The 27011-nt window shown below is 36.5% G+C and overlaps 1 protein-coding gene across 2 annotated transcripts in view; it reads left to right on the top strand.

Annotated features, from left to right (window-relative positions):
• Positions 1 to 27011, top strand: part of DIAPH3 (diaphanous related formin 3) — a 496891-nt gene that overhangs the window by 374520 nt on the left and 95360 nt on the right. For both annotated transcript variants that reach the window (XM_050766531.1, XM_050766532.1), the window contains 2 exons: positions 14377 to 14472; positions 14950 to 15009. In XM_050766531.1, the coding sequence (XP_050622488.1) occupies positions 14377 to 14472; positions 14950 to 15009 (156 nt within the window). The remainder of the gene's footprint in view (positions 1 to 14376; positions 14473 to 14949; positions 15010 to 27011) is intronic.

Below are 27011 nucleotides of genomic sequence, written 5' to 3'. Positions count from 1 at the left end.
CTGTGTGATAGTCACATTTTGTTAAATGTCATTATCGCCTCACATCTACATATGTATTTAAATAGATACATTTTTTCCCCCTGACATTCTGTGCTTTTGCAACTGAAGGCATCTGTTCAGCCCCCTAGATCCTAAGTAACACACAAGGTCGACTGTGGTAGCATTCTTTTTTTTGCCAGGGAGTCAATGCCAGTTTTTAAATTTTGCTTTCTTTAGTAATTTTAGAATAGGTCAGAGTGAACAAGCTTACCAGAGTGGGTCACTTGAATACTTACATGCGATATATTTTAACAATCATTTACTACTGGAAGAATGATTAAGTAGTGCCTTTCTTCAGCACCATGTGGTGGAATAATTGCTAAGCTGCTGGAAGTCATAAAACCTATTGCTGGCTCTGTAGCTAATAGCCATAAGCGGTCATAGAAAGGTCTTCATTCAATGTCCTCATTGATAAAATAAGGACTTGGCTTATTTCACTTACTATATTTTGGAGATGGTCCATATCAATAATTTAGATATGCCTCATTTTTTCACAGTACAAAATATTCTGGTATATGGATGTCATAGTTTATTTAGTCAGTCTCTTGTAGATGGATATTTAGTTTGTTTCTAGTCTCCTGTTACAATAAACAACAGTATAACAGACATCCTTTTACATATGTTTTTCCACACATGTAAGTTATACATGTAGAATAACTTTCTCAGAGAAAAATTATTTCATTATGTGATATGTGCAATCTTTTTTCTTTTAAAACAAATTTTTTTAGAGGAGAGGTCTCACTGTGTTGGCCAGGCTGGTCTCAAACTCCTGGCCTCAAGCGATTCACCCAACTTGACCTTCCAAAGTGCTAGGATTACAGGCATGAGCCACCACAGATGGCCACAATTTTATTTCTAATAAAAATTACTAAATTATATTCTGAAGTGATTGTATTAGTTTTATATTTTCAGCAACAAATGTGTGAAATGACCTGTTGCCCAACCCTTCACCAATACTGATTTATCATAATTTTTTATTGTTGCTATGCTGTTAGATGAAAATGATCTCTCACTGATGTATTTGGAATATCTTTAATTATGAATAAGGTTGAGGATTATATCAAATCTAAAACATGGTTTATTTGTTTTTGTTATAGTGTCTTAGTCCATTCAGTCCACTATAAAAAATATCACAAACTGAGTAGCTTATGACGAACAGAAGTTTATTTATCACAGTTATGGAGGCTGGAAAATCCTAAATCAAGATGCTAGCAGATTCGGTGTTCACTGAGGGCCTGTAACCTCCTAACTGTGTCCTCACATTGTGGAAGGGACAAAGGCAGCTCTCTAGAACCCCTTCTATAAAAGCACTAATCTCATTAACAAAGGCTCTGCCCTTATGATCTCCTCACCTCCCAAAGCCCTTTCTCCTAATACCATCACCTTGGGATTAGGATTTCAACATATAAATTTGTGGTTGGTAGGGACACAAAGATTCAGATCATAGAAGATGGGTTCCCTGAATAGTATTTGCCCATTTCTTGGTCTGTTTCTTACTGAGTTATAAGCATTCTTTATTTTAAGAAAATCAGACCTGGGGAATGCCCATGTTTCAAATGTTTTTTTCCAGCTTATCCTTTCATTGTTTATGTGTACACTTTGTTATTATTTGATTTTTTATTATTTTTAATAGAAACAAAGTCTCACTATGTTGTCCAGGCTGGTTTCAAATTCCTAGGCTTAAGTGATTCTCTCTCCTTGGCCTCACAAAGTGCTGAGGGTACAGGCATGAGCCACTGTACCTGGCCTATTTGATTTTTACATATTTATATAACTTTTGGATTTTCTTAGGAATATCTTCCCATTCCAGAGCTATTGAAATTTTATACTTTTCCATATTCTCTGCTATAATTTTAAACGTTAATCTTTTAATGTTGAAATGTTTGATCCTCTTGGAATTTATTTTAGTATAAATAACAAGGTGAGATCCAAATAGGCTGTTGCTACCACAGTAGTTATTGAACACAATTTTTTTAATCTTCTACTGATTTGAAATGCCACCTTTATCATGAATTGACTTGTCATGTGTATTTGATATAAATTACCAAGAGTAGTACATGTTACGCATTATTATTATTATTATTATTGTTATTATTATTGAGACAAGGTCTCACTTTGTCACCCAGGCTGCAATGCAGTGGTTCAACTATGGTCACTGCAGCCTCAACTTCCTGGGCTCGAGTGATCCCCTCACGTCAGCCCCTCGAGTAGCTGGGACTACAGGCATGCACCACCATACTGGCTATTTTTTTTAAGGGACAAGGTCTCACTATGTTGGCCAGGCTAGTCTTGAACTTTTGGGTTCGAGCAATCCTCCTGCCTCAGTCTCTCAAATTGCTGGGATTACAGGCATGAGCCACAGCACCCAGCCTCTGTTGCACATTATTATCCAAACTTATTTGACCACAGAGCCACCTTCTCTACCTCCTCTCCCTAAACACATATACAGAGAGCTTTTTATAGGACTAGTGTTCTGTGGTGCACGCTTTGGGAAATGCTGTCTTACATATTGAAGTGTTTTTTTTTTGTTTGTTTGTTTGTTTAATGTGATATATCTCCTTATTTTGTAATGACAAATTCATCCATTATATGGTTACTCTTAAATCTTGTGCCTTAGTATGTTTATATTCCAAAAATGATTGTACCCTTTTTATTTGGGTAGACAATGAGCAGATAAGTAACTTTTTTATTCTGAATAACTTTCTTACAACCGAATCTAAATCATAGGAAATTTGGAAATTAAGACTTAATAACAATATGATACAATATGTTATAGTATATTTATATTACCATTTTTGCTGGTTGTGTATATAGTTAAAATTCAATCATAGTTTATTCGTAACATCCAAGGATAGGTTTTTTGTAAGCTGGAGAGTTTGTATAATAATAATCCTTTGTTTCATAGATCTCGTCTCTGTAATGCTGTTTAGTGTAAGACATGAAATTATTTAGATTCAAATTTGGATACAATGTAATAAATTGTATACTAATTATGGTTTACACATTCTAATGTAGCTGCAAAATATTTTTCACTTAAACTTTGAAAATGTAGCCTTATTTTTTGTTGTTGGTCATGGGATTTTTTTTAGAGAGGGTCTTGCTCTGTCACCCAGGCTGTAGTGCAGCGGCGTGATCTCGGCTCACTGTAACCTCTGCCTCCTGGGCTCCAGCAAGCCGTATGTTTTATCCAGAGCAACTAAAAGAATAATCTTATGGTCTGTACTCATAAGATGGATGCTACAGATCCAAGCCTATTCAAGATACGAAGAAGGAGGTGGTAACATATGATAGCAGTCATAGCTGCCATAATTCCAGGCCATATTTAAGATAGGAAGAGAAAGAGTGATTATTAACATATACATCTTTTATTTCTAGAAATACTATACTTTATGTACACATATGCCTTATTAGACAGAAATGCATCACATGGCCACCCCTAGCTTAGCTGCAAGGGAGCCACAGAGAGAAATTTTAGCTTTCCTAGCCTCTGTAGGAAGGAAGGAGAAGGTAGGGAATGAATGTGTTGCACTGACTAATCAGCAATATTTGCTATATTAGTGTACAAGAATAGTCACCAAAATATTAAAAATATGAATAGCTGATATTTTTTAGGCCTTACATATGGGGGGCACTGTGCTGAGGTCTTTATACCTTGCTTAATCTTCCAGTAGTTTTTGAGGATAAATACTATTATTATCCTCATCTTATAGGTATGAGGAGGCACAAGGAGATGGGGTGGTCTTTAAGGAGCACACAGCTGATAAAAGTAAGAAGCAAGATTCAAGTCCAGGAGTTTCACTCTTTAACTTTGCTCTTAGGTGCTCTATTTTTAAAGGGAAAAAAAAAAAATAACAAAACTTCCTTTTTTGTGAAATATTCTAATTTTTTCTTCTAACTTAGAAATATATTTAATGAAATTCGTACAAATCATGAAGAATAAGGCGAAAAAAAACCCAGAAATATTAACCTATTGGAGTTTTTTCCCATAAAATTCCACTTCTTATGGTTGAGCCAGTCACTTAATTACAGTATGAAAGAGAACTGTTCTGATTATCATTTTATCAGTTAAATCCCAGTGAAAATTGGCTTTCTAACTCCCTTGACTCAAATAAATTTTCAGTTTCACATCTGGATTAAGACAAGTTCAAAGACTTTGTTTGAAGTTATTCCTGTCTTTTTGCTGTCTGGTTTAAGTAGTATTTTGAGCTTTGTTCTAGCTGGTTAAAGACTGAACTGGGTTACCAAGAGAAGTCATATAATCTTTTTCCCAAAAATCTCTATAACCAGAATCATAGAGGAATAATTCATATAATTATGTTAGGGAAGCTATGTGTGTGTGTGTGTGTGTGTGCATGTGTTTTTTCTTCTAGAATTGGGTTAAACTATAAGCCTATGAATTTTGTGTATCAACTGCACACTTTTAGCCTTTGGGGAAACTGAGCTTTCCTTCCCTAGTCCCATTCCAAATTCCAGGTTGTAATCTTTATGTCACTTACTACTACTGAAGTATTAGAAAATGTCTCTGGGCATGGTGGCTCACGCCTGTAATCCCAACACTTTGGGAGGCCAAAGCGGGCAGATTGCCTGAGCTCAGGAGTTCAAGACCAGCCTGGGCAACATGGTGAAACCCCGTCTCTACTAAAAATACAAAAAATTAGCCAGGCATTTTGGCACATGCCTATAATCCCACTACTCTGGAGGCTGAAGCATGAGAATCACTTGAACCTGGGAGGCAGAGGTTGCCATGAGCTGAGATCGTACCACTTCACTCCAGCTTGGGTGACAGAGCGGTCTTCAAAAAATAATAGTAATATAGGCTAGGAGCAGTGGCTCACGCTTGTAATCCCAGCACTTTTGGAGTCTCAGGCAGGCAGATCACGAGGTCAGGAGATTGAGACCATCCTGGCTAACATGATGAAACCCCATCTCTACTAAAAATACAAAAAATTGGCCTGCTGCAGTGGCGTGCGCCTATAGTCCCAGCTACTCAAGAGGCTGAGACAGAAGAATCGCTTGAACCCGGGAGGCGGAGTTTGTAGTGAGTTGAGATTGCACCACTGCACTCCAGCCTGGGCAACAGAGCAAGACTTCGCCTCTAAATAAATAATAATAATAATTATATATATAGTTGTTTGACTTTAGGAAAGTATGTCAGGAGACAATGGGGAGTAAAAGGAGAAGATATAAAAGCACACACAAAGTAAACACAATGGAAAATGGTCACAGGTTGATAATAGTCATTTCCTCTTAAAAGCACCTTTTCTTATTAGTTTGCCTTGTGCATTACCCTCAGCTCTCCTTTCTTTTCACTACACACTGTCTCCCTAATAGAGCTCAAGCTCATCATAATATAAGTAAGTAAAATAACAAAGATTCACTGTCCGTAAGCTCTTAATATGTGCCAGGCACTCTACTGAGCATTGTACGTGATTTATCTCTTTTAATCCTCCCAATATTTTGTGAAATAGGTGCTGTTTTTCTTGCCCTTTCAACATTGAGGGGGAATAGATGAGGGTTTTAGAGACTAAGTAATATGCCCAGTAATACTGATTGTTAGTTGGGGAGCCATTGGTTTGAATCCAAATGAATGAATTCAAAACTTCTGTTCTCTACCACTTTACTATGCTTGTACTCTTTTCTATAGTTTCAGTTATGACCTATGCTTCTAAGTTGAATGTATTAGTATAACCAGTTCCTCTTTACCAAGTTTTAAACCTGTGACTCTATCAGCCCTCTAGACACCTTGAATCACTTTGTATTTGTATATCTCATGAACATTTCAACTTAACATATCCAAAATTCAACTAGATCCAACTCATTCTACCACCAAAGAAAGACAGTTCTGTACTTGGCAAATGATATCAATATATATACAATTGGCTGAGCCAAATGCCTGGAAATCAACCTTAACTTTATTTCTTTATAGTATTCACATCCACACAGACCAAGATTTCTCTATGTCTCCTCCTTTCTTTTTTCTATTTTCACCACTTCTATAACTTACTTGGGCCCTGCAATCAATCACATTTTGTCTAGATTTAAATCACTAAACATGCCTCTCGGGTTTTTTTTTTGTTTGTTTTTTGCCTTTAGTCTTGTCTCTTCTCAAAATATTCTTTCTGAAGTAGAAATTTGACCATGTTACTTCCTAGCTTAAAATGACTTCATGACTCCTTTAAAGTCTAAACTCCATAGCATGATATATTCAGCCCTTGGTGAGTCGGCCCTGGCTCTCTCTTCACCTTCACCTCGCAGCATTACCCCTGTTATCTCTTCCTACTCATATCCCTTGCACATTCTTCAAGAATCCCAGCCTTGTACAGCTTTACTGACAGCTTTAGCTGTGTCTTGTCTCTTTTGGCAGCTCTGGCACTCTTAAATCGGTTCTTTAAGTCTCAGGTATTCTGAGTCTTCTGTGACTGCTGTTCCTTCTCTCTCTGTCCCATGCTACATGCCCACCACCCTGTACCACATGCTGAATATCTCTGTCATAATATTCATCCTATCGTGTTGTACCATTTTTACCTGTCTTCCTCCCCTTCTCAGAGGTAAGCACCTTTAGGTCAAGAATCAACCTCTTCCTTCACATTTTCTTCCTCAGTCATCTTCTTTCCCTTTCAAGAAAATTTTTAACTTTCTTGTAGTATCAATGTCTGCAAATTCCTCAATTAAATAGAATAGGCTCATAGCGTGATAAAATATTTTCTCCCTCACTCCTCTCAACCTTCTCCCAACTTCCCAGAGGCAATCACTTTTAATTCTTAGTTATTTCTTCTGATATTTATGTGTTCCCTATTTCTAGATAATAACATAAACTGTTATGTATCAATTTTTTATTTTAGACATTACTGAGTTCCTGATTTAGTTCCCTACTGCCCTCTCACCACTAATCCACCTTGTGTACCCCTCTTCCTTTACCCCATTGTCTTTCATTGTATCACAGTTGATGGTCAACAGAATGGCCAGTGTTTATAATATTGGCAGTATGTAAATATACCTCATTTTCTTTATTTTTCTTCTTTTTTTTAACTTTTAAGTTTTTTTTTTTCTTTACCCCAAATTTTAGTAATCCTTGTTTTCTGTCTTAGTTTGTTCCTGCTGTTATAACAAAAACACCTTAGACTGGGTAATTTATAAACAACAGAAATTTATTTCTTGCAGTTCTGAAGGCTGGAAAATACAAGATCATGATGCCAGCAAATTCTATGCCTGGTGATGGCTCACTCTCTGCTCCATACATGGTGTCTTGCTGCTGCGTCCTCACGTGGTGGGAGGAACTAACAGCTTCCTCGAACTCTTTTATAAGGCCACTAATCCCATTCACGAGATTTCTGCCCTCATGACCTAATCACCCCATAAAGATCCTACCTTTTAATACAATTACATTGGAGATTAAGTCTAACATATTCAGATTGCAGCATTTCCTATGGGACAATCTAGGTTTTGCAAATGGTCCGACACAATAGATTTGCTATCAGTTCCATGGCCATTACTCTGTCCCATGGCCCAGTTTCCTCCCATGTGATCCGTGTGATCTGAACTGGCTGCTCTGAGACTGGGACGTCCTGGGAATTCCTTTTGCCACTTTGCTTTCTTGTCCCTTGCCCTTTTCTGGATGCCATGTTTTCCTCTTTCTTACTCTTCTACCCCTCTTGTTTTGGTTTTGCAAAAGCACATCTTGCAGTCTCTTTCTAAGACGGCATGTATAGACACTCGCATGTTTGAAAAATGTCCATTTCCTATCGTCGTCCAATTAACAACAATAATCATTTCTTCACTGGAAATAATTTCACTTCAGAATTTGGGAATCGTTTCTTGCCTATCTTTTGGAATTCAGGGTTACCATTGAGAAATCCAGTCCTAGTCTTATTTCCTTCCTATGTATTTGACCTGTTTTCATTTGTTTACTTGCTTTCAGCATTCTAGAACTTTTAGGATCTTCTTTGCATCCTTAGTTATCTAAAATTTCAGTGCTATACCTTGGCTGAAGAAAATGGAATAAGGAAAGAGAGTTCCTACTGGATCACTGACTTTTTTCTCCTGTCCTTTAAATTTAGGTGGTTTCCAAGATGCCACCTCTCCTTATTCAGGCATTTACTTTTCCAAAGTGCTGAATGAGTATTTTTTACAATATGGAAATGACTTCCAAAAATACTACCCACGTTTTTGTCTAAATTTGAGGCCACAATTTCCAGCTGTCTTCCAGAAGTTATCTGGAGGTCCTTGCTAGCACCTTCCATTAACATGTACAAAAGGAAACTCATTATATTTTCCAATCTTTGTTCGCCATCAAAATCAAAAATATTTAAATTTCATATTTTCTTTTCCGCAAGCCGTAGGCTGCAGAGATCTCAGACATGTCCTTAGCAGCTCCGCCCTCTTTCGATTCCTAAGACCTATTGATTCCACTTTAGAAATGTCCTTAACTCTCCCTTCTCCATTTCCTTTGACACTGTGCAATTTTTAAAAATATCATTTACAAATTAAGATGATATGTTATTCAGATATAGAAAGCTTTGACTTTTGCAGTTAGTCTATTTAAGAGTTTTCTCAGCAGGGGAGAAACTATAAATATTTTTAATATAAATTATAGCTGGAGAAATTGAATTCTGCTCTACAAGAAAAACTGACTAATTTCAACTTCTCTGGTCTGTGTTAGAATATTGTAAATATAAATCATTTAAACACCTTACTACACCTCATTTTTTGTTTTTATTCATACTTTTTACCTTCGTACCTGTTATTCCTTTTGCCAAGAATGCTATTCCCTCTCCAGTCCCTAACATGAGTAACTCCTGCTTATTCTTCAAGTCATCATTCACTAGGAAGCTGTACATCTCCAGTAACTCATACATACACATTTTTTGCTTATGAGAGCAGAAATGCTTTCGTGTTTACCCTTGGGGCCTAGGTATCTCGGTGCCTAGTAACATCCTGGCACACAGTACCATATGCATCGGTCTTAGGTATCTTTAGTGCCTAGTAACATCCTGGCACACAGTACCATATGCCAGGTGAACATGTGTTGGTTGAATGTTCTAAATGCATTTTTAACATTTGGAAGAACATCTTCTTCATATGTCCCCATATTACACTTTGGTTTATTTCAAGAGTCTGTTTGTACTTCAAGTCAGAGTTTTTCTTAGAAATGATGTTATACCTAATGAAGAACATAATAGAATACACTCTAAAAGACTTCCTTCGGCCGTGCGTGTTGACTTATGCCTGTAATCCCAGCACTTTGGGAAGCCTAGTGCTTCCCATGTGATCCGTGTGATCTGAACTGGCTGCTCTGAGACTGGGACGTCCTGGGAATTCCTTTTGCCACTTTGCTTTCTCGTCCCTTGTCCTTTTCTGGATGCCATGTTTTCCTCTTTCTTACTCTTCTACCCCTCTTGTTTTGGTTTTGCAAAAGCACATCTTGCAGTCTCTTTCTAAGACGGCATGTATAGACACTCACATGTTTGAAAAATGGCAGATCACATGAGGTCAGGAGTTCGAGACCAGCCTTGCCAACATGGTGAAACCCTGTCTCTAGTAAAAATGCAAAAATTAGCTGGGCGTGGTGGTGCACACCTGTAATCCCAGCTCCTTGGGAGGCTGAGACTGGAGAATCACTTGAACCCAGGAGGCAGAGGTTGCAGTGAGCTAAGGTCATACCACTGCACTGCAGTCTGGGTGACAAGCAAGACTCCATCTCAAAAAAAAAAAAAAGACTTCCTTCATTTGTAATATATCTAAAGCAGTTCTTGAAACATTCAATAATAAGCGGGCATTTCATACATGTCCTGTAATTTACTATGGATTTTATCTGTGAATTTGTTTCCCTATATTTTTATAACACTTAGCAATTTACCAAGTGCTTTCATTTGTATTTTCTCATTTGATTCCCTCATTAACCCTAGACAGGTATTGTCTGTGTTGCATATGTCAGGAATGATTATGTAAATAATAGTCTAGTGTCTCACAGGTAGTTAGTTGAAAGCTCAGACTAGAATGCAGGTTGTTTTACTTCATTATTATATTCTTCCCCTTATGCATGTGAGAGTGAAGGCCAAAAATAGCCATCTGCTCTGGGGGATGACAGCAGGGGTAGAGGTTCCAGGTGGACAGTGATGGACAAGAGAAAGAATGTTTGTAGAGAATCACAGGCAGTTGCCTTTAGCTAAAGAATAGGTTGTGATGGTTGGAAGTAAGAGGTAAGATTGGAAACACAATTGAAGTCATTGTTGGAGTAAGAATAAGAGTTTGGACTTTGTCAGAATCCATTTGAGTGAAAAAAAGAAAATTAAAAATAAAAATGAAAAAAGGAGTTGGGACTCTATATTGTAAGAACTGAGATATACTGAAACTTTGTGACTGGGGGAACTGAAGATCATTTCTGCTGTTGGACTTCCTTGTCAGTAATGCATGGGCTGAATTAGGGAGAAACTGGAAGCAAGGTGACTAGGCACCTCATGCAGTATTCCAGGTAAAAAATAATTCAGTTCTGTTCTACCAACATAAAGTGTAGTTAGAAAAGGAACAGCAGATTAGTTCAGGAGATAATGGGGAGTTTCAATCTATAATATTTGACAACTAAATAGATGTATGTGACAAGGGAAAAGGAAGAAAGAAAGCTGTGTTGTTTAGAATGGTGGCAGGAATGTACTCCCATCTCTTCCCTAGACCCCTGTCCATCTATGACCTTTATTCTCCTGCATAACCAACCCTTCCAGCTGACCATCTTAGTTAAGTTAGTCAACATATATTTAGCTAATTTAGCCAACGTATATTTGTTGAACACTCTCTATGTAATAGTTGCATTTTGCCAGGTGTTGAAGATAAATGAAATCTATAATCCCTGCCCTCAGTGAGCTCACGATTTAGAGGTAGAAACAGTCACATAAACAATATAACATTGTAAAAAATTTATTGTTTTATGTACTACAGACCACTGGGACACAGAGGGGCACCTAGTTAGGTCACATGGGTTAGGAAAGGATTCTCAGTTCTCTGTTTTGAAGGAAGGGTAAGAGCTAGCTTGGTGAAGACAGTGAGTCAGATGTTCTGTGTAGATACAATAGCATGTTCAAAGGCATGAAGTTAATAAACATGAGACTGTGTAAGTTGCTTTGTGAGCCTAAAGCTGTGAGCCTAAGAACAATGAGATTATTCTAGTGAACCATAATACAGTTATCACACTCTGATAACTTAACATTGGTACAATGTAATTATCTGATATCCAGTTATATTAAAATTTCTCCAGTTATCCCAATAACGTCATGTATAACTTCTTCCAATTCAGGAGCTAATCAGGGACTCCGCTATACTTAATTGTCATGTCTCTTTAGTCTTCTTTAATCCAGAATAGTTATCTAGCCTTTTCTTCTCTCTTTCTCTGTTTCTTCCTCTCTTTATCTTTCATGATATTGATACATTTTTAGATCCTAGGCCAATTGTGTCACAGAATGTCCCTCGCTTTGGATTTGTATGATTGTTACCTCACATTCAGATTCAAGTTCAATATTTTTGTGCAAAGTGCTACACAGATTAAGTTGTGCATCACTTCAGGAGGCAATTGGTATCAGCATATTCCACACTATTGGTAATGTCAAATTTGATTATTTGGATAAGGTGGTATCTACCAAATTTCTCTATATCCTGTTCCTCCACATCGTTACACACAATAGTTTTTGAAGCCATTGACGACTCCTGCCTGAATCATTTCTTACTATGTGAATTGTAATGTGGTGAATTTTGTATTTCCCTCATATCTTTGACATCTATTAGTTGATGCTTTTCTTTAAAGAGGAACTCTCCTTCCTACATTTTTATTACTATGTATATTTTAGTATCACTATGGATGCATGATTCTTTTTTCCCCAATGTGCAATAATCCCATTCCCATCATTATTTATTTGATATTCAGTTGTCCTAAATTTGGCCAAGGCAATGTTTCAATCTGGCTTCTCTGTCTTTTCAACATATCACTATCTATTTTTGAGCACTTTCTTATTTTCTGTCACAACAATATGTTTCTGACTCATTTCACACTTTTCTTGGCCTCAGCTCTAGAATCAGCCATTTCTGTAAGCATTGTCATTCCTTTTAGGGAGTAATGGTATGTAGAAACCAAGATCTTAGGGAGAGAGAGGTAATTGGAAACCAAGATTTTAGGGCTAGTAATGGTAGCTAGAAACCAAGATCCAAATGCTCATTGATACTACTATAGTGTTACAGGAAAAGGGTTTTGTTTGTTTGTTTTGTTTTTTTAAGGCTTGAGTCTACATTAATACCTATAAATCCAATCCAACCCTTCATGGTTCTTTTTCTTTTTCTCCAATTCCATATTTCCATTTTCTTTCCCACAGTGAGCACATCAGCACATTTACACATCTGCTCCACCTTTTATACACACACAATAGTCTCAGAATCACTACATCAATACCACTACCAACAACAAATTTAAGAAGAAAGTTCACATTTTCTTTATAGATTTTTCCCTTAAACTTTATGCCATTAAAGTATTCAAAAGTTACTTGGGTTTATTCTTTTTTCCCCTCCTTTATAATTAATGCTATCAATTTGAAAACATGTTTATTTGTTTCTATTTGATTTCAGTACTAGGATTTTTTTTCAATCTCATGACTGCTTGAAAAAGATTCAAAATTTTAATTTTAGATTTAGAAATGTTTTCTTTTTCTTTTACTACCTTAAATATTTGACATTGCCTGCAGTTTTTAAGGAAAAAATATAGTTGAATTTGAATATAAATTTTCAAATAGCTACTTATTTAACTGTCTGAAATATTTAATGTATTTTAGTTAAAATAGCCATCAAATCACTTAGAATTACATTTACTGTAAATTAACAACTTCCAAATATTCTATTTCTCACCCACCTTTTTTGATAACACCTACAAGGTTTAGTACTGTTCTAAAAATATGTAACAGCAGCAGATGGAAAAGTGGCTGATACATATTTATATTTATATATCTGTTTATAAACTGTAAATGAGTATGTTATTTGTATTCTACTGCATTCACTTTTCATCTTTGTAAAGGAATTGTGTATGAAAATGGAAAAAAAAAAAAGTTCGAAGGAAAATAGCTTTCCATTATTTTAAATGTAGCAGTATACCGGCCATACAATTTCATAAAGAATGCCTGCAAGTTACCTTGTCTGGTCGGACAAAAAATCCTTAGTGCTTCCTTGAATTTGGTTTGGGCCAGTAGTTCCTTTGAAACTTTTTCTCCTGCTTTCTTTGAATACTATTTAACACTGATAACTATAAATACTTAAAAATATTACAGGCATAATCTGTTCTTTGTAGAGATAATTGGCTCTATATCCATGTCTTTCGTTAATTATATACAAGATATCAATTTAAAGTAATCTTAATGGAATGCAGTCCTTTTTAGAGAGCCTCTTTTGATTTATTTTTCATTATAGAAGATAAATTTATACATTCTGTAAAATTTTGTAGTGATTGTTCTGTGTCACCTCAAGTCAGGGGATGATTATCTTCTGATATGAAAAATCAATTGTTGGAAGCATGTTCACAAAAGTTAGCATGGAAATATAATTTCATAAGTTTAAACAGCAGAATATCAGTAACAACAAAAACGCTCTCCGGGCCTTGTGTGGTGGCTCACGCCTGTAATCCCAGCACTTTGGGAGTCTGAGGCGGGCAGATCACGGGGTCAGGAGATTGAGACCATTCTGACTAACATGGTGAAACCCCATCTCTACTAAAAATTTGAAAAATTATCTGGGCGTGGTGGTGGGCACCTGTAGTCCTAGCTACTCAGGAGGCTGAGCAGGAGAACAGTGTGAACCTGGGAGGTGGAGCTTGCAGTGAGCAGAGATTGCGCCACTGCACTCCAGGCTGGGCAACAGAGTGAGACTCCGTCTCAAAAAAAAAAAAGAAAAAAAGAAAAAAAAAACCACTCTCCTATACCTGGTTGACTTTAGAATATAGGATGATGCCTTGAAAATAGCTCATTTCTACAAAGGAAATGTGATTTATGATAACTGAAGACTCAAACATGACTAGAACCACATTCCATTTAAGGTAATTATGCTGTTGGACTATAAAAGCAGTGCTCTGAAGTGAATCAGTGGAACTCGGTCCTCTTTAGTGCACAGTAACATAGGCACTAATGAGGCCCTTTTCATTAAAAGATAGTTGATTTATGAGAGAGTTACAGTCCTGTCTTATTTTGAAATTGCTAGCTTAGTTCCGGCATCTGATCTTTTTTCTCCCTACCATCACCATCACCAGTTTCTGTGGAGCTTTGACATTGCTATGGTAACCCTGAGGGCTGATGGAATTCCCTGCATCTCTTTTCACAGAGGGTGATGAGACAGGAGTGATGGATAATCTGCTGGAGGCCTTGCAGTCCGGGGCTGCCTTCCGCGACAGAAGAAAAAGGACACCGATGCCGAAAGGTGAACCCTATATTTGTTTCATGCTACTTTCTAGGGAGCTATCACAGAGAAAGAACCTGTTTTTCTCATTCTTTTAAAGTCATGTGTCAAGAATGCAGTGCCGTGGGCAACAACTGTTCAGAAGTTTCATAAGTTTGCTTAATCCCTTGCACAGACAAATGTCAGAGAGATATGCATTCCAGTTGGCCGATGTCAGTAGCACATTAACAAATCAATGCACTGAACCTAGAAAATCCTGATTAGTGTGACAAGTCTCATCTAAAGAACCATATGTACCTTATCCCAGTGGAGTTTACAGTAGCATAATTAAATGGGAAGTAAAAGTCATAACATTATTGCTTCAAGTATTTCAGGGTATTGAAGCATTACTTTGCTGCCAGAAATACTTAACCTTGGAAAAAAGTATATCTAATACTGTTTTCCTTCTTGAGATGCATAGACCTCTATATTAAGTTTATTTTATATATTTTTTAACAGATGTTCGGCAGAGTCTCAGTCCAATGTCTCAGAGGCCTGTTCTGAAAGTTTGTAACCATGGTAATAAACCGTATTTATAAATTGCACGTTCTTCTTATCTACTTTTATCCTATTGATCTGTGATTTTAGTAGACTGCTGTGAAATTCTCAAGTTTCAATATAACTAAAATAGTAAAAATGTGTGCATGTACATATTTGCTATGAGATTGTGTACTCGTATTTTTCATCCTTATATTATTGCCTTGAGGTTGTGTCTTAAGTTCTTCTATCAGGTCTTTAGTGAATTTTTTATTATTATAATTATCTGAAGTTAACGTTCAATCATTGCTCATCAGTGTTATCCAAGGCACTCTTTCTCATAACACTTTTTAAAATAGTGGACTTACTATAAGTCAAGATACAATTTGAAGTATTGAATCTGTCATCTGTTTTAATCTCTCACATTCACCAGTGTAGTTAGAAATACCTTAACTGGCATTTTGGCAAAATCATAAACGTAGATGAGCTTCATGTGGTATTATTGTGGAAGGATGTGATAAAATCACTAAGAAGGTGAATTAACTTAGTCTCTGATATTCATCTAAGATGGACTCCTCTCAAAAATCTCTAACCAGTCCTCCATGCCCAACCTCATAGAACTCTCTGCTCTGTTCAGGGTGCCATTTCATGTTGATTGGGTTTTATTTGCTTTGGTTCTTTTCCCTCTGTGTTATGTCCTTGGGTCCTGCCTACCTTCCACAGTCAAAACATATTCATTGATTGTGAGTGCTGTTTTTCAGAGTGAGATTGTCACTAATGTTTGCCAGATTTATAAATGTAAAAAAACTTGACAGATTTTGTACGAGTTTTTTGGGTGCAGATGAGTTAAGTAGAATTATTAACATGTGACTGAGAGAAAAACCTGTGCCAATTTCTAGGGAAGCCTAAAATAATTACGAGGTAAATAAGAAAAAGACATGGATGTAATTATCTTTTAATAGGTGTGTGGATCCTTACTGCCTAAGGTAAAGTATATATAGTAGGTGCTTAACAAATGACAGTAAAGGTAAAAATATACTGCAGTCTCTTAAATAGATCTTTTTTGTGTTTTGTCTTGCCTTTCTCTTGTATAGCAATACAAACAGGAAGAGTTGGAATAAGTCAGAGAAGTTCACTGTGAATAATTAAGTAATTCCTAAATTTAGGGTTATGATTTAGAGCCCTTGTGACATATTTTACAATGGCAAAACCTGTAGAGAGGAGAACTATCCTGATCTTAGGATTATTTTGTATTATCCATGAATAAATGGAAACCCAGAGAGGCTGAAAACTTCCTAAGAGTACAGAGCTGGTTAGTGACACAACTGTGACCAGAATATAGTTCCAATTCCTATTGTATTTCTTCCTTGATTTTGTATATGTACTTCAGTTATTTTTTTATTATTATTAACAAGATAATCAACTCAGCCCCCATTTTAAGTCATTAACAAAGAGCCACAGCCAAACACAATGATTGTGATATGATTAATGATACGCATATACCATTCTACAGTTAACTTAAAATATATATTTTTAGATACTATTTGGGGCAAAATTAGTTCAGATAACTTTGTACACTGGTCTTGGAGAACTCAGCTTTGTGACTATAATATTAGTAAAGTGTCTGGGATATAATGTCTCAGATGCAATTACTTATAAATTGTGATGTTTCTGTTTATTATATATACAGCAGATGAGCACTGCATTTTTATAAAGCTAATATGTACTGGCTTAAGTTCTAAGGCTGTTGTGATAATTAAGCTAGTAGATTATACAGCAAGCCAAACAAGATATATCAAAAAGATCAAATTCTCTGTTCTAATATAAATGTGATGGGTTCCTACATTTTTAGAAATTATTTTCTATTCATATTTCTGTTGTGTTTTCCCTTCATATTTCTAACCAAGTAGAAAGAAATCCAAATGACCAAATTTATCTTAAGAACTATGTGTATGTAGATTTATTGGACTAGATGTTGAAAAATGCAGGATTTGGTTAAGGAAAATGTCTTCATTGAAAAAAGTGTAGTGATTGTTTTTACTATGGGATGACATTTTGGGGTTCATTGTGTAATCTATTTCTAAAAACTACTTTGTTTTCATTGAAAATACTAACCCTACGACTGACCTATGTGATTGAAATGTAAGATTGAACTTACTTTTTAAATTTGCTTTTATATACTTAAAAGAAAATTGATGTCTAATATTTATATTTTCTACAAGTATATATTGTTGATATTGATCTCATAACTTATTTTTAAAGACGTAAAAGATTTTCTACAGCTATTTGAAATTCATTTATAGGCTATGTAAAATAATAATAATATTAATAATAAGCTAATGTTGACTGAGATATTTGGCTTACTAAATGCCAAGCACTATGATGAATGTCTTATGCATATTACCCATTTAACCTTCTCAAACATTTCTCTCAGAGAGTCAATATTTTTATCTCCATTTCATAGTTGAAACCAGTCAAGTATTAAGCAGGTCTGATAACTTGTTTAAGGGCATGTAGTCATGTAGTCAAATTTTGAATGCATGCCTATCTGACTTCAGAGTCCAAGTTGTTAATTTCTTTGCCATGCCATACTCTTAACATAACTGCTTGAATCCATGTCTAATTCACTTCCCATCCATGAGCTAATGACTTATGTGCGTACTTCTTTTAGCTTGTAACATAAAGTTGATCAATTGAGACACAGCCTCTCAGAGGTTCTCCAGCCTCTGGTGTGCCTCATCTCTTCTTCCCAAATTTAACCACTAGATAGCACTGTTTTCCTAGTCTGAGGTTTAGATTATGAAAATAATCTAGAATTAATTATGACCACTTTTTATTTCTTTTAATAAAGTCAGTATTAAAACATTTATGTTAATTTTAATAAACCTATGCTCTGTTAGAAATATTACAGAAGACTTGGGTAAAAAATAGATATCCAAAGCCCAAATTTGAGTTTATTAGCTGCAGTTTTAATTTTTTATTGTCTGTATATCTTTTGCTGTCTGTGTATTGTCTGTGCTTTCTTAAATCAAAGCTATAGTCTCAGACTTCTTAGGTTTCTTTTTATATATAGAAAGAGCATCTTTTATCTCAGAATAGAAAAAAAAATCTGCTAAAGTATCCTCCTGGTCGTTGGTGCTAAAATGTCCCTATATGTATTTTAGCAAACTGACCTCAAGCATTCTAACTTCAGTGAACTTCAGAAGCAGACGTCTCATGCACTGAATCATCCAGCCTTTGTGCTGTGGTCCAAACATCTACCAAAAACACTTTAGTTGCAAGTTGTACCTGTTCTCTTTTGCTTTGGCTGTAAAGCCACAGGCAGAAATTAAGTATGTGCTAAATCTTTATTTATTCAGCAAAATTTATTAAGCGGTTGCTAAGCACTTAAGATTTATAGATACCTTCTAAGAATGCACCATCTAGTTGAAAGACAGACTAGTAATAATTGCCCTACTTGTGGTAAATGCCAGGTTAGAGTTAACACAAAAAATTTTGGCAAGAAAGTCAGAAAGACTGATCCAGACTTCATGAGGACAGTTTAGAGTTGGCTTCTAGAAAGGATCTGAAATGCAAGCTGAGACTTGAAGGATGACTACAAATGAGGCCAAAACCCAAGGACAAGAGTGAGCCTAGCAGCAGCAGCAGCAGCAGTAGCATGTAGGCACTTTTTCAGGATGCCCTTTCTGAACCCCAGTCTGAACCTTGTAGAACTGTACATTCTGGTGACACCCTAGTCTTCCCATTTTATAATACATACTGTCCTGAAGATGTTTTTATTCAATGTCTGTCACACTACTCACGAGTTTCATCAGAGTGGAAATAAGGCATAAAGGAGCATATCTGTCTTGTTGACTGCTATAACCCCAATACTTAGCTGGATTGGTATCAGGCATATAAGTGTTTATAAGAATGTGTTGAATGAACAGACATGTTTATGTTTATACGTGAATGGAACTATTAATGTATATATTAAGGAGAAAAATCAAATCTCTTAATGTCACCCAAATAAGTGGAATTTGATGTGCCAGTTGCTAAAGTTCCAGCTGTGAACACAGTTAACCGCTTCCCATCTCCTCCCTTTAAGTTATCTATCATCAAAAGGAGATATTTGATTATTTGGTCTATGCATAGCTTCAAAGAGTTGTTGGATCAGATGTAGGGGAGGTTCGATTTTGATTGGGTTACTCACTTCTTAGAAGTGGAGGGCTATTTATTAAATATCTTTCACTTAGTCAAGCAAAGTGTGGCAACATTAAAACAAAAGAACGTATTTGTTGATGAGTACAGGGCATTATCTATTTTCTTTATTCAACACAGTCCAAACCTAAAGATTTTCTGTAGTCTACAGAAAATAGTAAAATTCCTTCTTTTAAATCAAGATAATTAAAATATTTGTTACTGCATTTTAATAAATGCCATACTATGGGATTTGAGTGTTAAGAAATCAACTGGCCAGTTTAAAATAAAGTACCAGATGGGGAAGAAGTATATTGCGAGTCTGACACCACGCCAAGAAATTTGGACTGTTGAGGTTTTTGAGCATGAAAATGATAGGTCCCCATAGTTTATATGGAACTAAAGTGTAAGTGAGAAGGAGGGATTGAAAGGACTTCATGGCAAACTCTGTGCCAATATGAATCAGCTGCTAGGGATGGTGGAAAAGTCAAAGAGGGGAAGACAAAAAAAGTCAAAAGGAAAGAAGCCCAGCCTAGAGCTCTAGGTTAAGACACCCTCACAGATAATTGCTAATAATTCATAAGCAAGTGAGTTATCTAAAGGAGAATCTTTAAAACAAAAGAATGGCAAGTTAAGGACTGAACTTTAGGAATGGCGTCAGGTGAGTAATGAAGTGAAGGAGAAGCAGAAAAGAGATCAAGAAGTTGGGAGGAATTACGCAGTGGTGGAGCCTATACAATGAAGGTTGAAAGAAGAGTATGATTTTCTCATTTGTTTTTCTTTTCTTGATTGTTTTCTTTGTAACCTCTGGTATACCACTGAGTGACTAGTGTTTTTCAGGATACATTTATTCCTACTCTCCTAGGGACTTCCCTTCCTCTGTGCGCTCTGTAAACTCTCCGTAAAACTTCTGTGACAAAGGCTCCACAGATGTGAATTGTTGAACCACACCTTATGCTGCATCTGCCTGCAGTTTGTTTGCATCCTCATTAGGTGGTTCTCTTTTCATAAGTGGTACAGTGGGATTTTTTTTCCAGTTAAATGGATAGAGAGTAATCAGAAAGAATTCTATAAACTATATGCAATTAAAACCCCTAATGATAAAACTATTTAACTGTGACAAAATAAGATAAAACATAATCAAAATTTTAGGCAAACAAGTATTATGCATTTTTAGAGAGCATCCATAACCTAAACAAAATCTTGCTATATTATCTTTACACTAAATCAATTCTTAATAGCCTTAATTTGGATTTGATTATCTATTTTTACTCTTCCACTTATATATGGCACTTTGAGAGATTTTTATAGAAATAAGATTGTATTGCCTCCAGGCACAGCTGCTCTGCCACTCTAAGATTTGAAGTCAGAGTTAAATGTGAAGCTGGTTAGATATCTTTAAATTAGCACACAAGACAGGCTTCGTTGTTGATATATCAAAACTCCATATAGAGCCACCTCTCCCCCATCCCCAATCCACTCTATCTTGGGTCGCCTTGTTTCTTGACCTGCCTTTTCTCAAACAGCAAGAGTTTATCTTGAGGCAGAATTAGGAAATTTCTAAGGTTTCCATTGGTGTCTACTGAGCACTAACTGCCTTAAATCTTCTTTGGAAACCTTGAGGACAACTCTACTGAAGTAATGAATGAGTGAATGTTGACAACTCTATGTCTACTGAGCACTAACTGCCTTAAATCTTCTTTGGAAACCTTGAGGACAACTCTATGGAAGTAATGAATGAGTGAATGTTGACAACTCTATCGAAGTAGTAAATGTTGACAACAACTCTATCGAAGTAGTAAATGTTGACAACTACCATTTTCATTTATTTTAACTCTATCTTATTTTGAAGTAGAAAGAGCATAAGGAACAATATATTAAAATTACTTGATTTTCTAAATGTCATTGGCCTATTTTCTTGAGAGTATTTTTTGTTCTTTTCTTGATGAACTTATGCCTGCCAAATAACCCAAGAAAGGGAGCTATTAAAATACTAATTGTTTTTGACACCTTTACACTTGGGCTTTCATGCAGAATCACATGCTACCTGTAGCTGTCAAAAGACTTAAATATTTTTTAAGGAGATTTTTCTAGGCCAGGAATGTAAAATAATTTGGATGATTTCACAACTTATTCAAACATCAGTCTCTTATATTTACCATGTAGTCAAGCAAAAGGCAGAACAGACTCAGCAGGGCTCCCGCCTAGGTAAGGATGCCCTGCGGGTAGACAGGAAAGGCTCTTCTTATCTAATTTATAGTCAGGGCAGGACAACCTTTTGGCATAGTCATTATCAAACAGACTCTTAAGCATGAGCAGGTTAGAAAAGTCTCAAGTAGTGAAGACTTCAAGTTGTTTTAAAAGGACATTTATGCAAGAAATAGCAAGTGTCTTTCATTTAATGAGCATTCACAAATGTATGCTGAAGGCTGGAATAAATTTAGTGAGAAGGAGATAAAGAACTGTATTGTATAAGGAAAGTAATGTCCTTGACTTCCCTGAAATGGTTGTTATGATTAATATGTCTCTTGTTCTGCTTGTGTTCCATAGTGGACTCTAATTATTATGATCTTTTTAAATTGTTTGCCCATTCTGAATCTCTCCCTTTTCTCGTAGCAGAAGTTCAGAATCTAAGTTTATAAGGAATCAATGGACAGACTTTAGAAGCTCCTTGAACTCTGAACTTTTGTTTTAAATTTTGTGCTTGGACTTTTAAAAAAAAACTGGTTAAAGGATATATTGATTTCATCAAATTTCTCCCAAAATAAAAATCCCTTTTAAAAGAGGATTAAAGAATTACTGATTTTGTCATTTGATTACTGATTTGTTATACATTGTCTCTGTTTCTATGTGTTGTGTAATTTTGCATTACTTAAAAGGGAAGCCATTTCTATGATATTAATACTTGTTTGCCATTTGAGAACTAAACTTTCATGGGCATATCAAATGCTTGGTGAATCTACAGTTTTAGAGACAAATAAATTGTTTAGCCTAAACAATTACAGTCCAACGAGGTGGTGCTACTGTGGAGGTTCACTGAGCATACAGAAGAAATGACATCATCTGTACTTGGGATAGTCTTTGGTCTTACTAGATCTCCCAAGCTGGAAGGAGTACAGGGCTCATCTGGGTCATACAATTTGGAAGGAGCAAGAAAGAAAAAGAGGAGCCAGAGGAGGAGCGTTCTCCTAGGAGCCACCAGTGACACAGAAAGGGATGGCGTTAGGAGATATAACTAATGTAAATGATGAGTTAATGGGTGCTGCACACCAACATGGCACGTGTAACAAACCTGTGTAACAAACCTGCACATTGTGTAACAAACCTGCACATTGTGCACATGTACCCTAGATCTTAAAGTATTAAAAAAAAAAAAAAATTAGTGTGGAAAAAAAAAAGAATAGTCACCAAAGCCACATGTTCAGAAAGACCAGGTAGAAAAAGGATGGATTAACACCTGAGCACAGATTGGTTCGAAGGACCCAGGTATCACTGCTTACCTTGAGAAACGCAGTATTGGTAGAAACTGAAGCCAGGTAGCCTTGGCTGGAGGAGGAGTGGAGCTGTTTTTTCTTTCTTTCTTTCTTTTTTCTTTCTTTTTTTTTTTTTAAGCCTAGATATGAAGAAAAGAAAAAGTAGGGAAATAGCTGGACCAAATGGCTTGTGATTTAATGAGCATATTATGTTTATTTGCCATTCATATGACAAAGGCTTTCCTGTCTTTGTATTCTGAAAGGAAGTGTTAATAGCTCTGGAGGTGTGGGGTTAAGACTTAGGGGAGCAGTAGCTTAGGTTAGGTTCCTGGGGAATGGGATGTGAGAGCATAGGTGCAGAGCACCTGGACAGTTACAAAGGAAGGATGTTTGAACAGAAGTGGTGGCAGACAGCAATTGAGGGAAAATTCGGAACTCCTACCTGATAACACCTGTTTTCTCTGAGAATTAGGAGATAAGGTCTCTTCCTTAAAGTCATAGTCTCTGACTGGGGGAAGGAGGCAAGGTCAATGGGGGATGATGCATCTCCTCTAAGGAATGTCAGAGGAAAGTGATCAGGGAGACACAAAATAAGTTTTACATTAATTGCAGAGGGAGATGATTACTTATGTAGTGATAGTACAGTGTGTGAAATCCACGGGAAGAAAAGTAGCCAAGGTGCCTCCCAGGCCCTGTGAAAAAGGGCAGATTGTCCCCAGTAGCCTAAAGGTTCTAAAAAGTAATCTCTGCGTGTGACCACAATGCTCAGTTAGGCAGTAGGCAGACTGGGTGTGCTATAGAGCACCAGCCAAGCAGTCATCAGATTTTCTGAGAGGATGAGATATTTTGTGTTTTGAAAAGTGTAGTAGTTATAGGAAAATAATGAAAACTCTTTTGGATTATAACCATGTGTGGTTCACCAGTGTTTTTGCTGTTGTATTCCATCTGTAGTAGGCGTTAGGGCAGAGATAGGGGGACCCTACTGTAGCTGAATTTCTTCCAGGCATGTGCCAACTGCATTTTGTGTCTGAAATCTTTTCTAAGAAAACAACACTTGGTATTTATTTATAAGATACCATTGGATTTATATTTTACTTTATTTGCCCTCCTTAAAGGTCAGTTCCAAGTAGCCACAGATACAGAAACCACCTTTTAAAATTGCTGTCAGTATTAAAAATAAATAATTTGCAAAATATCTTACACATAGTAGGCACTTTAAAAAAAATAGCAGTAGTCATTCTTATTCAGTAACTATTTGTGAATGCATAAAACTAGCCAGATTTTCAAACACTGTTTCTACAAGTGAATGGTCTGGCAAAGGAGTTTGACCTTGAAAAACAGTTCAGAGTCAGGTTTGGGCTTTGAGTTCAAACAGGTCTTGGTTTAAGTTCTTGACTTACTATCAGGGTGACTGTGGCAGGTTATTTGTCTTTACATTTTCTTTTCCTCAGCTATAAGAAGAGAAATTACACTATGTGTTTCATAGGCTTCTTTAGGAAGACTAAGTGAAAGTGTGTGAAGGTGCCCAGATTTGTGATATAGTGCCTGGAATTGAGTAGCTACTCAATAAATTCAAACTATGCTGGCACTTCCTCATTCCTTCCGCTTCTTCACTTTCCTTCCGTGATACATTTGCCAATAGAAAGTTATTGTAGATCCTTCAATGAGAATGGTACATAGAATGGGTTTAGTAATTGGAGACATGGAAATTAATTTTCTTGCCGTGACTATGTCTTGGACTGTACTTAAAATACATGAAGTAATATGAACTAGTTTAGCAGAAAAAAGCTGAAAATTAAGACTATGGAGAATTTTGCTTTTAAAATAGAATAATACAGATATTTTTTACCTCCTTTTGTCCTTGGGAGTCAGTCACCACAGAGCCACCAAGAGAAAGAGTCACAAAAACAATTTCCAGTACCTGTAGCATCAAGATATCTTTAATCTGGAACAACAATATATAGAGACAGGAAAGATGGAAAAGATGATGATGTGAGAGTAAAGCTGGAATCCTGATGTATTATTTTCCTAGGGCTACCATAGCAAATTATCACAAATTGGAAGGCTGCAAACAAAAATTTATTGCCTCACAATTCTGGAGGCTGGAAGTCTGAAATAAGATGTTGGCAATGCTGGTTCCTTCTGGCAGTTCTGTGGGAGAATCTGTTCCATGCCTCTCTCCTAGCCCTGGGCGTTGCTGGCGGTCCTTGGTGTTCTTTGGTTTGTTGCTGCATCACTCCAGTGTGTGTCTCCATCATCACATAGTGTTCTCCTCATGTGTCCTTTAACTTGTCATGTGGCCGCCTTATAGGGACACCAGTCATTGGATGAGGACTCAACCTAATCTAGTGTGACCCTGAGTTTGCCTGATAACATCTTCAAAGATCCTATTTCAAATACAGTTGACATTCACAGGTACTAGGGGTTAGGATTTCAACATTTCTTTTTGAGGGGACACAGTTCAACCCACAACACAACAGGGCCCCAGTGGCAAATGGACTAGTCCATCCCTCCCAAGACTCTGAGAGCTCAGGAATTATTGGGGCCAGGAACTGCTGACAGAACTAGTGAGCCATACAATGAAAAATGGGACTGGAAAAGGAGCAGTTCAGCCACCATCTAGACAGTCTGACTCCGAAGTCCAGAATTTTAACCATTATGCTGTACTGCATCAACTCACTTCCCTTTCCCCCACCCTTCCAGGAGATCAGAGATTTATCATTTGAAACAATTGCACTCAAGAATCTAGAATGGGAATATGAAACAGGAGTGAGATTTCTACTGCAAACAGAGATTATGTAAACACAAGATGACCTAAAGAGAAAAAAGTGGAAATGAATGGAAAAAGCCTCTTCTGACTCCCTTCTGCCACTTAGTTCTTAGCATACAGAAGCCTGGTTTATGTTCCAAGCAGATGACAGAATACATCTCTGGATATAATAAACAGTCTAGAGAACAGGCTTTCTGATACTAGTCTGCTCCTCCCCACAGTACTAGCTCAGAGCAAGAGAATTACACAGAGGAACCCATTAGCCGACCAACTTACTTATTCACACAAAATGTTTACTCTTAAATGTTAATTTGGGCCAGGAATTCATTAGCTAACATTTGAGGAAAACATTTAACATGGAGAAAAAAGGAAAAACAAAGGAGCTCTTAATAAAAAGAGAAAATACGAAGAACGAAAGAAAAATTTCAAGCAAAACACCACAATTATAATTTCAGACATATCAAAGACAATTTTTTTTTTTTTTTTGGTGACGGTTTCTCTCTGTTGCCTAGGCTGAAGTGCAGTGGCATGATCATAACTCACTGCAGCCTTGATCTCCCAGACTCAAGCCATCCTTCCACATCAGCCTCCTGAGTAGCTGGGACTACAGGCATGTACCACGATGCCCAACTAATTTTTTTATTTTTTGTGAAGACAGAATCTCACTATGATGCCCAGGTTGGTCTTAAACTCCTGAGTTCAAATGATTCTCCCTCCTGAGCCTCCCAAAGTGCTGGGATTCAGGTATGAGCCACCGTGCGCAGCCTAAAAGACTATTTCAATGATGAAAGGAAGAGGATACATGCATACACATATGTGTGTGTACACACATATATGTATATACATATGTACACATATATACATATGTGTATACACTTATGTGTGTATATATGTACACATATGTATACACATATATAAAGATGTATGTATGAAAAAGAATTAGGAAACAAGGATCTCTTGGATATGGAAAACAAGGTAGCAGAAAAAAATTAGTACAATATTTGAAAAAGCATAAAGATAGAAGGTTCTTGGAAATTGTTTTGTCTATTTATTACTGTTTTAATGGATTACACAGACTGGGTAAGTTATTATGAACAGAAGTTTATTGGCTCACAGCTCTGGAGGCTGGGAAGTTCAAGATTGAGGCTGTGGCATCTAGTGAGGGCCTTCTTACTGCATCTTCCCATGGTGATGGGCTAAGGGAGACCAAACAAGTCTGGACTCATCATCCTTTGTAAGGAACCTATTCTCACAATAATGGCATCAATCCATTAATTAAGAGACGCCTCATGGCCTAATTACTTTGTAAAGTTCTCATGTCACAATACTACTGCAATGGCAATTAAATTTCAACATGAGTTTGTGAGGGGACAGCCATTCAAAGCATAGCAGGGAAGATCAGGGGAAAATGTGAAACTTACAGTTAATCTGAATGATCATTTGTACAATTGTATTCAAAAGCTTTGGGGATAATTTTAGAAAGCCTTAATGATAGACACTAAAAAAAAAAGATAATTATTAATTTTAGAAAAAAAGACATGATATATGATTATGGTACACTGTTTGGCATAGTCCTAGATACTATTTTACTTTGCCATAATAATAGAAACATTGTAACCAGA

Source organism: Macaca thibetana, chromosome 17, assembly GCF_024542745.1.
Source record: "Macaca thibetana thibetana isolate TM-01 chromosome 17, ASM2454274v1, whole genome shotgun sequence".
Lineage (NCBI taxonomy): Eukaryota > Metazoa > Chordata > Mammalia > Primates > Cercopithecidae > Macaca > Macaca thibetana.
Note: the sequence above shows the minus strand (reverse complement) of the source record. Positions and strands in the feature narration are given on the sequence as shown.